At 35.6% G+C, this 17,775-nt stretch overlaps 1 protein-coding gene across 1 annotated transcript; it reads right to left on the bottom strand.

Moving 5' to 3' along the window:
• Positions 1-1,188: 1,188 nt before the first annotated feature.
• ANXA10 (annexin A10) lies at positions 1,189-17,317 on the bottom strand. Its single transcript, XM_066185080.1, has 11 exons — positions 17,263-17,317; positions 15,590-15,684; positions 11,386-11,499; positions 9,413-9,503; positions 8,970-9,049; positions 6,213-6,266; positions 5,987-6,080; positions 3,861-3,956; positions 3,157-3,215; positions 1,977-2,099; positions 1,189-1,398 (listed from the first exon to the last, which is right to left on the bottom strand). The coding sequence occupies exons 1-11, from the start codon at positions 17,315-17,317 to the stop codon at positions 1,330-1,332; spliced, it is 930 nt and encodes a 309-aa protein (XP_066041177.1). The 3' UTR covers positions 1,189-1,329.
• Positions 17,318-17,775: the final 458 nt, after the last annotated feature.

Below are 17,775 nucleotides of genomic sequence, written 5' to 3' on the forward strand. Positions count from 1 at the left end.
CAGTGTATTTGTAATACGATGTTAGTATTTGCAAAGAAGACAGATACATCGTAATTATTTCCAGAGGCTGAGGGAAGCGACAGGTACGAACGGCACAAAAGCAGCGGCGTACTCGCGCCTTTCTGTAGCAGCGCTTTATTCAGTCAGACGGACTGCACCTGCAGAAAGTACCTCCCCAGAAACATCCAGAAGCTCCGTGTCCAGTTGGACACCTTGTGGCGGCGGGAGAAAAGCCACGGGCGGATATTTTAGTGACCATTACAACACTTTCCCTCGCTTGTGTTTCCGTAAGAGGCTGGGAAATCTCACGGATAGGCTCCCTTGAGCAGAGCCGGGGTATTTAAAGCAGGGTCACGTTTTGTCGTGGGGCGGGGATTGGAGGCCGGGCACTGGAGGCCGGGTTCTGCCGCATTTCCTCGTTGCTGTGGGAGCTGCTGTCGCCAGCTGAGGTCGCCAGCTGCTGTTTGAGGTTGTTCGGGGGTGTTCCAGGGAGCGCCGCATCCTTCAGCCTCGCTCGGAGCTGCAGTGTTACCCACTAGTAGTCAATTGTTGAATTGTGCCACCTAGGGCATCCTGGACATGCCTCCATGCTTTGAACGTCAATATTCAATTAACGGTTAAAATGAGATAGGTAAAAAGGGAATTCAGGGTTTAATCCTCTGAAACTTCTCTGCTTAAAGCTAAGCAGTGCTTCATCTTCCAGGTTTCCCAGCGCTGGATTGGATGGAGTACTTGATTCTAATTTTTATTTTTTGTTTCAAGAAGAATAGGGGAAAAGGCTGTTAAGTATGTGAACTAAGTAAAAGAATGCAAAAGCACTCTGGTGAGTGACTGATAATGGATGGGGGAGATGCTTAGTCTGGTAGTAACTGAAACAATAATGTCCAAGAGCATAAAATATGAGGTATAAGAAGTAGGAAAGAGAAGAAAAAAAAATCAAAGGAAGAAATTCTCTTGCTAAAAGTAAATAAAGCAAAATATTTTTTTCTCTCCAGCGTGGAAGTAAATAAATTGTTCCAGAGGCTGTTGTTAAATATCTGGGATGTTGTGACACTAAATGATAAACAAGTGCTTACATGGAGTTATTTTACCACTTGCTCCATTAATTTACATTAATTATATAACCAGAAATATTAATCAGAACTAGGGAAAAATTATGTTCCTGCCAACATTTTTTTCCTGTCTCAAGAAAGATTTAATATTAACAAGTGTACAGTACAGATTTTGCTGTTCTATTATGTAAAATAGGGATCTCTTACAGTTAGTGCATTGCATACAACTTCAATTTCTATTTAAAACAGGTTTGCACATCCTTCAGGGTTCATCTTCTTAATAATCTTCTGTATCACCAGCACAGATAGCAAGTAAAGCGCTCTCGTAATGCCCTGAAGCAAAATGCTGCAAGGAGAAAAAAAAAAAAAAAAAATCAACATTTCTATGACTGTATGTTTTCTGAATTTTTCTTTCCTTGGTGTGTGACAAGGACTAGACTACCGTGAGGTTTTGTAAAACATTACACTGCTTTCATAAGGATTCTAGGCTGCGATTTTTAAAATTTCAAAGTTTTATTTTAAGAAACAGGCCAGGAGTACTAGAGGAAGAGGGTTTGTGAAGGTGCTACCTAAGCACAAGGATAAAACCAGGTATTCAGTTTTGCACAGAACTGATCCAAGCCTAGCCTTACAGATCAACATGAGATGCTATCAATTAGTGTTATCAATTAGAAACTATTCATACAAACTCTTGTTCAGCTCACAGTGTCATGCCTTATTTATATACACATCTTGCATTGGGGAGGGATAAAATCACAGAAAATGAGTTGCGAATGAATCGGTCACTTACTCAAATCAAGCTGAGGCACTGAAAATGTGTTGTTTTTACACCTTGCCTTATTGTTTGTTTTGTTTTAAACCAAATGGTTTAACAGAGTGGTGCAGTCTGTGTGATAGCAGTGCCAGAAGTTTGTAAACACTTACTTTAATGTCATGGAAGAGTGATTTCCCATATCTCTCTTTGTATCGCTGGCGTATGTTCATCAAGTCTATCTCACTCCTGGCAATGAGAATCCTAATAACTGTTTTATTGTGAAACCCAAAGTCCTAAAACGAAAAAAGAAAATGAGAGGAAACTTGATAGTTGGACAATATGTGTTTGCCCATCTGTGTTTGTTCATATAAATGTTTAATAGATCAGATATACCCATATAGGATATATAAGTATATAGCCTATCAAAGGTATACCCACAAAGGTATTCTAGATGTTAAAGGGGTCTAAGAATTTTATCCTACAGAGTTTTCCTGTACTCAAATAATACAATTCATGCAACTCAATAACAGGGGGTCCCCATATGCCAGTAATTTATCTATGCACTGAAACTTTTAAAAAAGGAAAATGTGATGAACTTTTGTCGTATTCTTAGGAATTCAGTTTGTGAGTAGCAGTTGGAACTGTTGTTGTGAAGTCCATTCAAACTATAATGAGGCCAGGAATCTATTGCACAAAAACTGCTGCCTACTGTGAATTCTGTGAGGTTTTTCACCACGGCTGTAGAATTTACACAGCTTCTGTTCAGATGTGTTTTATTTTAACTGTTTTTAAGTAAATTTTCATAACGTAATTGTGTGAAGAATGGGGACATCTAGTGGCAATAAAAAGTCAAAAGAAGTTAGCACTTGCACAGAAAATAATAGAATCTGCATGAAGTCCTACAAAGAAATATGACCATTTGTCTTTATGTAACATTAACTGATTATTTAAGTTTTAACCATAATTTTAAATGTCTAGAGACAAAAAAAATTACATAGTAAGAATAGTACACATTGAGTTCTCCACAGCAGGGGGAATTACCATGCATAGAAAAAAGTCTTCAATTAAAAAAAAAAAAGGGCAGCTAGCAGAGAGATAATTTTTAAGGTATCTAAATGCTTAACCTTTTACTTCTACTGCTTAGGCACTTTTATTTCTACTGCTTAGCTGCTTGGGCACAACAGCTTTGAGTTTATATGGGTACCAACAGTTGTAAAATACACAATCACACCTTTAAGATTGAAGAGACTGATTTTTAAGCACTTGTTTAAGAATAATCAAACAAAGAAACAAAAACAAAAGAAATAGGGAAGCTTCTTTTGTGACATGTGAAGTGGAATGGCTACTTACATGAATTGCATTATGAAGCCTGTAAGCAAAGTAGGAAGGCTTGTCACGAATGCAGAGAACTAGAAGGGAAGAGTTGCAACAGGTAACAGATTATTATAAAATGATTTCTTTAGGCTTTGGGCTCCTTGAAATATAAACCTGGGTAGTGCTGACCATGCCTCAGGTTAAAGTTAAGCTACCAATATTCACTAATACAACTATATTCATAATTTTGGAAGCTCAGTGGTGGGTGCTCATTGCTCTTGTATCAAGGGGCCTATTAAGTGTCAGTGAATACACTCACATGTCCTATTTATAGAAATATTTTTATCCTTACTCTGTAGATGAAAGACAAATGTACATAAAACTTGAAACTTATTTAAATACCACCAAAGTCCTGAAAATTTAGCTGGTTATTTGATATGTGTAAAATCAGTTGGAAATGATGTTACCATTGATCACACAAAAATTATTATCAAGTAAAGTAGATACTAGTTCTGCTCAGTCAGAAGTTAGTGTTGCATAGATACATTTTTAGATTTACACAAGTGTGGGAAAGTAGTTAAAATATTCTTATCTAATTATCTCTGAAAAATTAATTGCACAATATAGGACATTAAAGTGGATTAAAATATCAGAAAAAATAATATTCTTGATGCACAAGAGATAATATACTAGAATTTATTATGAAATTTCATCTAGTAAAAATCATATGTTTACATTACCTATTGCAACCAGCAATTCTTGAAAGTATCCATCGTAACATTCATTAATGGCGTCTACTATGTCTTGCCCAGAGAGATTTTGGAACTCCTGGAAAACTTGGGGGAGATAGGAAAAAATTATAAATTCTTGTTTTATTCTAGTTCATTCGTACTATAACTATTGAGTTATAATACCTTTTTTACCCTTACTATTCTCAGTTTAATTCTGTTTATATTGCCCAGCCAGGCACCCTAAATGAGTGGCCTGAAGCCTGGCTTCCCGGACATTCTCCCCCAGGGTGCTTCAGCCTATGGTATAAAATGAACGCGTGTGACGTATCCAGCAACATCTGATTGTGACACTTGTAAGAACACCCTGCTGGTGAGAGAATTTCCTTGCTTGGCTAAAACTGGCCAGGTTCATGGATTATGGCCAGGAGCCAGGACTTGCCTGACGTGCACTCTCACTGCAAGATGCAGATATGCAGACACACAAATATGCAGGGTGTGCTTTCTCCATGAGGGAATGAGGAAAATTCTTTTTCTGCAGACTACAAAACTTCTGGAGGACTACAGTACAGGCAGGGCCCTCAGATCTCAGGAACAGAGCAGAACATAGAGCAGGTGTGTTAATCCTGTCATCATGAGTTGAATGAATTTGTTGATCCATGATAGCAGAGTAGTTCTGAGCTACTGTTGGAAGCTGATGTAAGAAATCCAGCTGGCTGCACAGTGATAAACTTGTCAGCAGACAGACTGTTTTTCTCCTGCAGGGCAGAAACTCAAACTTGTCACCGGATAAAATAGGTTTCTTTTCTACAATGGTTGTTTTGGATGAGCTCACAAAAATTTCCTACAATCTGTAGCTATGTCTGATTTTCTCTTTTAAATAAAAATGGCCCTCGTGTTTCTGTGTTTATGTTCATTACTGGAGAGCAGATGTAAACACTGAAGTGCTCCCATCAAAAACTTCTATTAAACTTCTGGGGAAAAGCTTCAACACAGCAATGTGTTTTCGCATGCAAAGATTTATTGAAAATACTCCATCCAGCTCTCCCAAGGTGTTTTCCCTCATAAGAGTTTGTTGGGGACGATAAATTGGGGAAACCTTATAAATATGACTGCTTAGGAAAAGATTCTGAAAATATGAAACCTATAATCGAAATAGAAATGGAAGCTTACTTTGAGTTGTAGGATACCAAGTCTTAGTTACTATATAACCTGAAAACGATAGCCTAGCTAGCTGAAGGAGAATCCCTTTTGATTGAACAATTCCTTTCTGCTGGCTAAGGCGTCCAAAGATCAATGTAGCAAAACAGAAAAGTCTAAAGAGTAGTTTTTAGATTTTAAAATATAACATAGTATGGTAATGTAGTAGTTCTTATAGGCTATATGTAGATTCTATAGGATTTTGTGTCTTGTATTGGTTGGTCACTGGAAATTAGAATATTCATCACAAAAGGAGATGCAATGCATTGTTACAAGGACCTCTCCCCTCTTCTTCCCCCTACTCTCACTCTCTCGCTTAGCGCTCTTATCCTTGCTCTCTTACCTTTGCTTTCTGACCCCTGCCACCTTGCTCCCTCGCTCCCTTCTCTCTTAACTTTTACCCTCTTGTTCTCTCTCCCTCTCTCTTTGGGACTTCCCTTCAGCCGAGGCTGGTGGCTGAAGGCAAGGCCCTTTTTACCCACGACCCTTGCAATAAAACCACGTATTCTAGAATATCTCAGGTCAGGAGAGTTCCTTCCCCCTGCCATCCACGGATGATCCTACAAGAGTTACTTAGGAAAAATGAATAAAATAGTTAGGAAAAATTTCCCTCCTCCTGTTGTGTCATGTGTAGACTCAGTGCAGCTGTAACATTTGCCTTTCTTTGGTTCTGCATTCTTCTCTGGGTTATGAGGCATCCTGATGCTTGTCTGTTCTGTCTACAGCTGTCAGTACTCATCGGGCAAACTTCAGTTTTGCAGTAACTCCAAATTCCCATTAACATCAGTGGAAGTCTGAGAGCTGCAGGAGTTCACACTTAGGTTTCAGGCTAATGTCCCACGGCACACTGACTGTCTTGGTATGCAAAGCATGGCTTTCTTAGTGAGTCACATTTTTCCTTTCCACTCTGTATTGGAACAGCTGAACTGCTGGATTACCCATCCACAACTGCTGGTGACTCCTGTTGCAGAGGATCATTTGCAGCATGTTTTTGTGTTCGCCTGTTTTCTGCTGACATGCTTCCCATAGAATCTAATGTATCAGAAAAACAGGGGGGGGGGAAGGCAAAATATTTTAAGTAAGTCCTAAATCACTTTTCAACATTTGTTTTCTGGTTTTTTTCTTTTTTTGATGTTTGAGAACTTCACATCTGAGCATATTTACCATTGCATCCTGAGCAGCTGTAGAAGGGTCTGCATATCCTTCCATCCTTGTTCCCTGAGGAAAAAAAGATACATATTCTTCGAAAGTTAAATTCTAAACCACTGTAGGAATGTAAAGTTCTTTGTATATGAAGCTATGTCAAATTTCTTGAGATCACATTTATGGGCTTTTAGGTTAGATCAGTATATTGCATGGTTGAATTTGCAAATGCGGACACTATCTTCAAATTGTCATGTTTTGTCTTAATTTTCTTTAATAAGAGGAATTCTGGAATGACAAACAGTCTTGTGAGAAGAAAAAGTGGGGGAAGTGGATAAACCTATCCCATTTTTAGTCCTATTTTAAATAAGGTTTTACCTGACCACCACAATCCCACCACCATTTTCAGAAGTATGGATGTTATATTGTTTAATATATAATATACTAATTACTACTAAATACTCATACATTCTGAGGGGAAAAAAAGTATAGGAGTATCATTTGCCATTCACTTGATTAGTTCTTATCAATATGCATATTACCAGAAGAATCTTTTCTCAATGTGTTTTTCTTCCTGCACAAACCATAGGAGCAAGCTCATCAAATAATGGAGATTTTGCTTGCTTGTAATCATTGTCTAAACTAAAGATCCAAGACTACGAAATTGTTTGGCAACTTTTATACACAAACCCCAAAAGAATACTTCTAATTTTCCCATACATTTAATATGTGCTTTAATATGCTTTTCAGTTACACAAACCAAGCTAAATTCTTTAGTAAACACACTATTATCTGAATTATATAGTCAGAAAAAGAGAAGAGCACTACTTTTGGAATTACTTTTATAACCACAGTCGTCTTTTAAGGATACAAATCAGCCTTGTTTGCAGAACTCTTAAGAATCTAAAGCTCATGTAATTACTGCCTTAATAATATGAAACAATTTAGTTGAAAATTTACAGTCATGTTACCTTACATGTGAAGGGGAGGATTAAAATAGGAATTAGCTGTCAGCTTGTAGAATGACTGATTTGTAGTTCTTTTTTTGTTAAAAATGTTAATGTACATGGTAATCAAATGGTGAGAATTTCACACAGTGAAATTTCCAGTAATAAGATAAATTATCTGAAGTGAATTATGATGGAATGACTGCATGAAATTACATACACAAGAAAACAAGTGAATAAAGACAGGGCAGTGAACAACAAAAGAACTTTAATAATACTCTATATGAGTCAAATGCCCACTTTCTCCAGTAACATTTGTATAATTATGTTTTAAATTGTAGAAAATTATCATATTTCAATTAATACCCCAAAAAGAAACCTGAATTTGAAACTCTTTTAATTTTGTTAATTTCTTTACGAGGGACCACAACCTATACCTTCTAATCTGCCTCAGGTTGGACATGAAAACCATAAATACAATAGTATAGCAATTGAATAGTTTGCTCTGCATATGTGGAGCATGATTATTTCTCTCAGTAGTTTGATTTAATAGAAATCAAAGCAGAGGTTTTCTGCAAAAAAGCATTAAAGGATGCACTGGAAATGTTGCATGGTTATAGAACTAGAAAGGATATATTTTAATGATATACTAACTGAGTTTTAATACAAGATGATATGCAAGCATGAGTGATTTGACTAACAATCTTCAGAAGTATACAGTATAACTGAGTCAAGTTGAAATTTCCTGCAACTCTTCCTTATCTTGAGTGAAATAGCAGATTTTTTTTAGCCATAAAATTGCTGATTTTAGGCCTCTTTATCAAAACCTGGGATTTAAAAAATTAGGATTAGTAATGTATAATCTGAGATTATTTTAAATTTTATTCATTTGACAAGTAAAGTATGCCCCATAGTTTTAATAATTACAAGAAGTGAGGTTGCTTAATCTCTAGCTCTTCATTTTTAAGCAAGGAAGAATTATCAATATTAGGGAAAAAACATCCAGCATGAGAAAAAAATGTTTTCTGTTTATAGCTTCTACTTTTGAAACTTCTGTCTTTTTTTACTTCAGTGAAGCATACAGTTATTTCAAATTTGTGTAAGAAGTTTTTGCCCAGACGTGTATATAAAAGTACAGATACACCTTATGTATGCTGCTATCCCATGGTAGTCCTTCATTATTTTTTAATACTCTGGTTTACAAAAGATTTTAAAGATAATGAGCACAGTGACTACAATGAGAATGACCAGGATGACCACTTTGTTGTATAAACTACAGACTGGTAAAACTGCAAAAGGTGGTGTGTAAAAGTGATACTTCCTTTTCCTCTGTGCTGGCATTTTGTGATTTAGCAGATGCAATAGCACAAAGAGCATTTCATTTTGAGCAGCCAGCTCTTTAGTTCCTTATTTCTTAATCAAATGTGCATATATCTCTATTTTCACATCATGTTTGGCTGGTTTATGATATATTCTGATAATGCAGAAAACACATGCTTTTGAAAATGACAGTCACATTTGTATATGCAAGTAGACCCTTTTTGAGATGAGACAGATGGAGCAAAGGGTCAGCCGTTCAATACCAATGGGACTTCATAAAATAATCTGTTTACCTTTGCTTCCATCTGATATCCAAAGTCTAAGTCAGACTAGATGAAGGAATTCAGTTTCTCTTCCTCATCAGCTTCCATCCTGTCTCTTATTTAAAAGGGCAGCCTTATTGAACTAGCTTTGATCACAGTCACCTTAAAATGTAAAACTTATCAAATACTATTGAAAGTCATTATGAATCTTTTAGAAATGTAAGTTGTGGTTCTTGTTTCTACAATACCTGAGCAAGGTTCATGAGTGTATCTCTGAAGTGACCTGAAGTCTCAGAATCGATATCTTGTTGAAGGTCAGTATTATATTCTAGGTTAAATCAAAACCATATAATATAAATCACAAATGAAAATGCTGTGAATAGTACAAATGAAGATTATGAAATAAAGGATAAATATTCTATTCCAGTGTAACCTGGGCAGGCTCTACAAGGACCTGACTGGGGCTGGCAGATCCATCTGGCCCTGCTGGGGACCCTCAGTCACTGTCCCCTCTGGCCTGCCCACCCACCACATTGCTTCAGCCTTTTGAATGGAGTTATGGGAGAGGATGTGGAAAGGGAACCAGTCCGTACTGAGGAGTCATTTTTGTAGTTCTGTTCCTTGGTGTGTGCTAATGCCAACAGAACACACACAGTACAGCTGCCACTCTGCACTTGGGAAAAAAGCTTACGCATTAGGTAGGCTTCTTTCATCTGGAAGATCTCCATATTTGATCTCGAGGCTAGTATGTCAATTAGACATTTTTCTTCTATGTCTATTCCCTGTATGGAAAGGAGTAAATATGAAAAGATGATAAATATGAAAAGTAAATATGTTGTGTAGTAGAGACCCCAATTTTTAAAAGAAAGCCATGCTGTTCTTATCAGAAATAACAAAATAATAGCAGTTTCTTCAGAGTGTACTTTTGCATAATCAACTGTTTAAATTACTTTAATAGTAAACTCCTTTATTTCAAATATATTAGATCTGAATTTCAGCATGTACATTAGCAAATGGGAAATGCAGCAAAACTACTGTTGATGGAAACATGATGAGAATAATTTGAGCTTTAGCAGGAATTATTGCTTGCTGAAAGAAATCCGTTGCAAACTTTGAGCATACATCCCTAGCAAGTGTTCAGGAAATATGAAGTAGACATGAGCACAGGTATTATATTCGTCTTCTAACTTCTTATCTTCTTCCGTGTCTTGTTTTGTTCTGTTTGTTTGTTTAAAATTTTTTTTTAGATTTTATTTTTTAAATTTATTTAGTAATGCTACAGTCTGCCATATCTAGCATAGAACTTGGTATTAAAGGAAAGCATCATGGAGTATGTGCAGTGCTGCAAATCACTGTATTTTCCCACAGGGTTTGAATGAATTTTATAAACTTCAGTTGACATAAGAAGTGGTACATATGCTGGTACATGTGCACATGGGTAGTGTTGATGAGTATTCTGCATTTGGGATAAAGGGAGAACATTAGAGCCCATAGATACACATGGGCTGTTTTTCTACCTTGGCCATAAGAATCCAGGTCAAGATAGAGTACTGTAAGAAAGTTCAAGCTTGATCCATGTTTAGGAAGAAACAACTTTGGCAATTTTGTCAATAATGTTAAGGAAAGACATGATTCCTTTGTTAGCAATGATACTTCACAATCCTTTTAATGCCAGCTATAATAAAGACATACCAGTAGTTCTAAAAATTGATTTAAGTGTCTGAAGAACAAGAAAAAACTATTAACTCTTTTGTTTTGGGGGTAGAATTCTCAAAACTGGCAAGATAAATCATCTTGCCCAAAGTCATGGAATCTGTGTCTTGCTTGTAGCAGCAGATAGTAGTGAATATTCACAGAAAGAAAAGGAAAACAGTGTTGAACTCTGATATGCCTTCCTGTCTTTTAGGAGTTGGTAATTCTGGAATTTCCTGAGAACAATTATTATTTTCAATAGCCAACAGTCAACTTGGTTTTAAAGCATATATTGAAGTCCTCTATGAATTAAGTTGTACTTTTGGTCTCCACAATGCCCTGTGGGAATGAATTTCACCCTTTAATGAACTGATATTTTAAAAAAAATATTTTTGTTTGTTTCAAAATTTCAGTTGTGTTAGGATCACAGTCTCAGATCCAGGGAAGAAAAGGAAATATTTTCTTCAAAATGGGTGATAAGTTCTGTTTCAGTGGAGTTACCAACATTTAGGATAGTAATTGTTGATGCAAAGACATGTTCTGCTAAAGAAGTATTGGTCTTTAGAGAGGTGGAGCCTTAGTGCATGGCACTGACTATGGAAATAAATTTGGTTTGTAACATACATAAATGCTTGTGAAAACAGCACATTGCCCTGTATAAATATTTCTTCATTTTCTGAGTTTACCATGGATGTTAAATGGGTTGTATTTGTTCCATGAGAAGGATATTATTTAAGCTGGTTTTAGCGTATCAGTGAATAAACTTCAAATAGCACTGTATTTCTGATGACTAGTGGGCTATGTGATAGTACTATCACATAGTGTGCTAACTTTCAGTAGTTTATCAACCAATGAAATGTAAAAGAAAAGAAAAAAAAAAGAAAAGAAAAAAAAAGAAAAGAAAAAAATAGCATATGTTCAGTACTCTAATTAGTGACTGCTAGTCTAAGCAATTCTGACTATGAAGATTACCTTCAAGGCGTGCCAAAGCTCATGGGCATCATAGGAGGCTGGTGGATACATCAAGCCAACCATAACTTCTTTAAAGTGATGAGAGAGATTCTCTTTTAGGTCTGTTATCAGATCCTTGAGAAGAGAAAGCACAGACAGGATTATCTTTATAGTCACACATTAAGACAGCTTAAAAATTATTAGTGGTTTTCTCTGTAAATGATTAAGGATGAACTGTCAAAGATGAATTCTGGCTAAGATTAAGTAAAAAAAAGTTCTTTTAAATAGTACATACTTGTTCTACTAGTACGAGCAAGATAAAAATAGGTGCACAAGCCAGTAGGCCACAATGGACTGTTGGTTTTCGGTTTATAAGGACAAACAAGAAAATGCAGATGTTTAAGTGCAACTATTACTTAAAGCCTTGGAAAACTGAATATCACAGCAGAGCATCTGCAGCTTCCCTAAGCGTATTCCCCGTGCGAATCTGAGAGAGGTAAGCACCTTTGGAAGAGGAATCTCACAAAACACAGGTGGTTTCTTTTGATTTTTTCAGTGCTGCCGTGTGAATAATTTAAGAAAAAACCTCTGTATTGCTCCTAGTACATAAAAATACCAGCTTTGGATAGCTGGAAGGTTATGAGCTTCAATTCAGTTATATTTTACATTCAAACTGAATTCACTACTCTTGATAGATGCTGGATTAATATAATGGAATCCCCCTTTTCCTCGTATTTCTCTGTTCTTTCTTGCCAGATAGCTGAGTAATGGATCAGAGTTTCCTCCCCATTCTCCCCATTCCTACTAGCATCCTTCAAAATGCTGCAAATGACAAAAACTTATTTTCTTACTATTGATGTTTCCTGATTCTGATTGAGGACACTTGTGCAGTCTTTTTTGGTTTTAGTTTTTTTGGTTTTTTTTTTTTTTTTTTTTTTTTTAAATATTTTATGTGCAGCACTAGATGCCTGTAAGATATGTTCTAGTCTATATCTGAATTGAAAGGCATGTCAGAAACAGTTCCCATTATATAAACTATGTTTCCAGAGCTGTATTTTTTTTCAGGACAGTACTTGGATTTTGATACATTTCTGAATATAATTAATTTAATAGCTAGAGCAGCAATGAAGGACATGTGCATATTAAAAATCAAATGTATGATGAAGAAACATACATAGTCTTCAGTGAATGCACTTTATATTCATTTGACAACCACTAAATCACACATGGAGTAGAAATTAATACATTAAGACATTTTACTTCTGACAACATGCCTGTGGGAAAATGGATTAATAATACAAATGGATACTACTTAAAAATCACTCCTGCAATCAGAGCTAAGGGAAGTGTTGGAAATAAGAAAAGACAGCTCTAAGTTGTCATTATTTTAATTTCCTAATCATCTTTGCTGTAAGAAATCCTTGAAGGCTAATTGTAAGACGGAATCTTGAAACTTCTCTGTATGTCTGAATCATGCAGCTAGAACAGGTCTTTTTTTTTTACCTCTCTCCTTCTAATGTTTCCCAGTTTCCATTTGTCAAATGAATGGGCATAGTGACTACCATATTGATCAGATTGAAGTGAGATAAAGAGGGAAAAGGATTGGACCAACAGGTTTACCATAAATTGATCTGAGGTTCAAACTGCTGTTGCCTTGTCACATGTCTTCTCTGTCCTGTGGTGTTTACCACCCCTAAACTGGGATTGCCAAATGGTGCATTTGCTTAATGTAATATGACCAGTGGGACAAATTACAGCCAGGGAATTGTAATGTGTGCTAATTTATCTTTCAAAGCACAAACTGGAGCAATTCAAGGCAAGATACATCACATTCTTCGTGGTTTTTTTTCAGAAAATGTCAAGAGTATCGTGATGAATCTTGCACTGTAAAGTCTACCCAGTACTTAATGAAATCATTTGAATTAAAGCTGTGGGTGTATGTTCCATGATTTCTAGAATATTCTGTAGCCCATTGCTGGAATATGCAAACAGTTTTCTTGCCTTTCCCTTCTATTATTATTCATAGCTTTAGAGACTGAGATTCTTGAAACAACATCTGAGGTTTTCTTTGGCTCTTTCTTTTTTAAGGTCTTTAGGTCTGTGTCCACTGGCTTTATAGCACTTCATGTTGACTTATATGGCTAAGAGGTATGATTTTAAAGGTGTTGTGTTTTCTTAGGGACTTTTTGATTTGTTTATATTTTTATTTTGATTTGAAAAGAAAAGCCAGTTAGATTAGTGGTGAGCAAGTCAATAATTGTTCTCTGTGAATATGAAATAACTGCAAAGATAATTTGCCAATTCTTTATTATGATACTGTATTATCTCTAGATCATCTTCATGCATCAGAGAGCAGAAATTAAAGATAAAAACATGATACAAAGCTTTTAAATATTTTCCCTTGTTAAAGTGATAGGTGCAGTTGATACACTGTAGAGAAGAGGTTAAAACATACCAGCCAGCTACTATGGATGGAGTAGAGAAAAACTGTCCAGTGATGAAGGAGATAAATGAACATTAGGAAAGAATGGGCTTGGGTGCTTCATGTCACAGGCACCTTTGGGTAGCTTGACATACTTTAGTTTTCTATAAGTGACATTAAAATTCATTTTAATATTGGAGGAATATTGCATGGATAAACACTGAACTTGATTGATTTGTGTGATGGTAACCTAATAAATATCTCATAATGTAAAAAAGAGGTTTAATAATTCAGGTTCACTGATTTCAGTCATTGTCACAATCTTTGGAAGGTGGACAGCTGTGATTTAATTATTTTTCTTTTATGGTCTCTATAAAATATACTTGTTCATTTAAGGCTACATCTAAAATATCACAATTACTGTGTGTTTCATTTTTTCTAACAGCCCAAATAAATTCATTGATCTCCTGGAGATGAGTACCAACACAAAATCAACCCACTGCACTGATTAAATCGAGCTCTTTTTCCTCCATATCTAAGACACTAAATCGGTGTTTGAGTTTATTCAGGGGTCAGCAGTTTTAGGTATTTCAGTATAGAGATACAAACACAAAGGTTGTCTCCAGATAACTTTTTAGCTACCCAAAGAAAAAAAATACACTGTTCTGCTGGTTAATGAACTGATGGTATGAAAGCACCACATAATGAGAAGTTTTTGAATGAACCATTTCTAGTTAACCCTAGGTAAGAGAGATGGCTCTGTGGTAGCATTTGTGCAAACTCATTGTTCTCACTCTTGCTGATCGATTCAATGGCAAGCAGACACTGGCCTTCAAGGAATTTTCCAGTAAGCCCTTAGTTTTACAGGCTTCAGGAAATGAAGAAAACTGGATTTTGTTGTAAGTGTTTGGCTGGCTTCTTTCAGGAGAAGGGCATGTCTAGTCAATTTAATCAAATAGTATCTAGTGTCACACTGTGCTTTTCGTGACTTTCACAGGAATTTTGAAAAAGGTGTTACTAGTATTATTTTTGTCCTTAAATAGCTGTAGCAATTAAGGAAAATGCAGGCATTGCAACTTCTCCATAGGTAGTTGGTTAGCAACAGTAGATCTGGAAATAGAATGAGAGTATCTTTCTTTGTGTATGTTTAACAGCTCAGATAATGAAAATTACATTGTCATATAGAGTAAGTATAGATAAAATGCATTTTTTTAAAAAGTAACTTTTTATGTCTTAAAATTTTTAAACACTTTTCAAAGATTCATAACTTTAACATTAAGCAGCTCAGAAGAGTATTGTGCTTAGTGTATAGATGGGATTATGTGGAATGAGATGTGAGAATGTCAGTGCTTGAGATGTGAACATTAATCATTATGAGAGTAAGAAAAAAAGCCTGTAATTCTTTGTATGGTGTTTTTCTTTGGTTACAAAACTATTTTATTATTTATTCCAAAAACTTGAGAAATGTGTTTCAGAACTCCCCATAAGCCCATAAAGGAAGAAGTAAGTCTATTCATGAATTTTAGGTTGGTCAATAGAGAAGAATGGACTGTAGAAGAAGAAACTTTTCCTGTCCTTTCCTAACTCTGGGTATGGCAGACAATACTTCTGCTGTAGAAATGACAGTGTGATACCATCACAAGTATCAATAGCCAACGAGCAAAGTTGTGTGCCAACCTGTTGTGCCCAGCCAGCTGTCTGACAGGCTTGTGGTTCCAGTGACTGCCCTGAGAGAAGAGCTGACAGCTGCACAGGAGACAGGAGAGAAAGAGGTAATGAAAGTACAAAGTGTTTCTGTCGTACCCTGCCGTACATGTCTCTGTACGCCTCGGCGATCATGAGCCGCTGCGAGTTGCAACGCTGAGTTAAGATTTCAATCAACACGTCTTTTTCACAGCCTGGAAAGGAAATGACACAGACTCTAAATCAACACACTGGTGTTAATTACTTACGTTTGTTATTGTTCATGTTTTGTTTAAGAACATTATACTAATTTTTAGAAAAAATTGATCAAGAGACTAATATCCCACTAATATTTACCAACATCAGTTATATTGACTGTGCTTGTTGATCTTGCACTTGCTGGTGTAGTACCATCAAAAAATGAAGCAGTCTGTTATTACCAGATGCATCATCTCCTCTCACAAGCTCAATGGATTTGAAAGCATCAATAAAACAGATAGGGGCTTTCATGGATTCAGAACTACGCCCAGTAGCAGGATTTATAGCTGTGCCTTGGAAGTTATACTTGTGAGTTCTGTTGATACTGATTAAATTGTCATTTAAGAATTAGGGATCTCTTTTATAGGGATGACAAATTGCTGTTAGACTCTTTGTTGAAAAACTCAAAATTATAATTTCAGAGAAACTGTATAAATTAAGTTCTGAAGTTTTAAAATATAGTATTTTACTCCATTTCCAAAGGGAATTTTATTGAAGGTTATGATTTTATTGATAGGTAGAACATACTAGTAAACTCCTATAATGAATCAGTATTATTGCTAATGAAAAATAATATTATTAGCATATTCAGAAAATTACTTTGGAGTTTTAAAACTGTCTTTGCATCCTAAGGGTTGAGATACTGGACATAACAGTTTCTTTTTACTTGTCAGAAAATAGTTATCACTAGGAATCTTTACAGCTTACATAGTCTCTACAGTGGTAAAAACTGAGAAGGATCCAGATATAGACAATATTATAAATATAAAATATTATTCACTTGTGTAGTACTACTGGTATCAGTGGGACAGCAGAGGTGACTGAACATCCTCATAAGAATGAATTCCATGTGCAGGGTTGAGGGTCAGAGTGTCAGTGCCTGTAAAGGATATGGTGACTTTATGTCCTCTGCAGTTAAACTGTTTATTTTGTCAATTGTCCTTTAAATTACTACTTTGTTCCATGTACTTTGATAGGAAGATTAAAATTAAGGTTAATGTACTTGTACTTAAAGTATTAAATGAAAAATATCATCTCTATATTTTCATGTTAGCAACATTACTTTAAAAGTACTGTTTGAAATGTAGGAAGATGTTTAAAACTTTTCATCTGTAGCCAGTTTGGTCATAAAGATACTTCAGATTCCCCTTGATGAATAATGCTTATTGTGGTTCATTTGATATTAATCTGAGTCCTCACATTTTCATTAAAGAAATTGAAAACAGAATGCAAGATTTGGTGCTGTACAGTCTTGTGAAAAGCCCAAGGAGTATGAAAGCTCTGATGCAGAAAACAGTTCTAAAGTGAGGAAAACATTCCAGATAGAAAAGAATAGATCAATATTTTTACCCTCAGCAATACCATTGAGGTTCAATAGGAAAATACAAAAATCTGGACTGAGAAAAATGCTTTTGTGAACAGAAGTTTTTTGGAACAAACACTGAAAGCAAAAATTGCAAAGATAATGTGTTCTTTAAACTTTCTACTCCATCTTTTTTTTTATTTCTTATGACTGATTAAGAGACTTAGCAGACCTTGGTAGCTCTTAACTGTTGAAGTTACAACTAAAATTCGTTTCTTGGCCCTCATTGTAGTGATGTAACACAGAATTCTATTTTTTTGTTTTCTCAATGAAGTGTTTATTATTGTAAGTGTTGGTAAGGATTTTTGATTAATCTTGATCAACTCTTAGTTCCTGTAAATGCAAATGATTTATTTGGACATCATCAGTGTATCTTATTGTGATTCCTTGAAGAATCTGCAGATAGGTGATGACAATTTTTTTTATATATTTTGCCTAATGCTTTATGAGAGCTTTCCGAAAAAGAGGAAATTGCTGTTAGAATCAGTCAAGATACTCACTAATTCCCTGTAGGGCTCCTCCTAGCAACTGTGCATCCATTATAGGATTAAAATTTGGAGCGGGAAGAATTGTTCCTTGTGTCTACAAAAGGAAAAAGCAGACTTTAATCATGACGTTTAACATTTTTAACATGATATATGTAATTCTGTTGCAGACCAACAACCATTACTTTGAATTTCCTTTG

Source organism: Chamaea fasciata, unplaced genomic scaffold (genome assembly GCF_029207755.1).
Source record: "Chamaea fasciata isolate MVZ Bird 193981 ecotype frontalis unplaced genomic scaffold, bChaFas1.0.hap1 SCAF_6, whole genome shotgun sequence".
Lineage (NCBI taxonomy): Eukaryota > Metazoa > Chordata > Aves > Passeriformes > Sylviidae > Chamaea > Chamaea fasciata.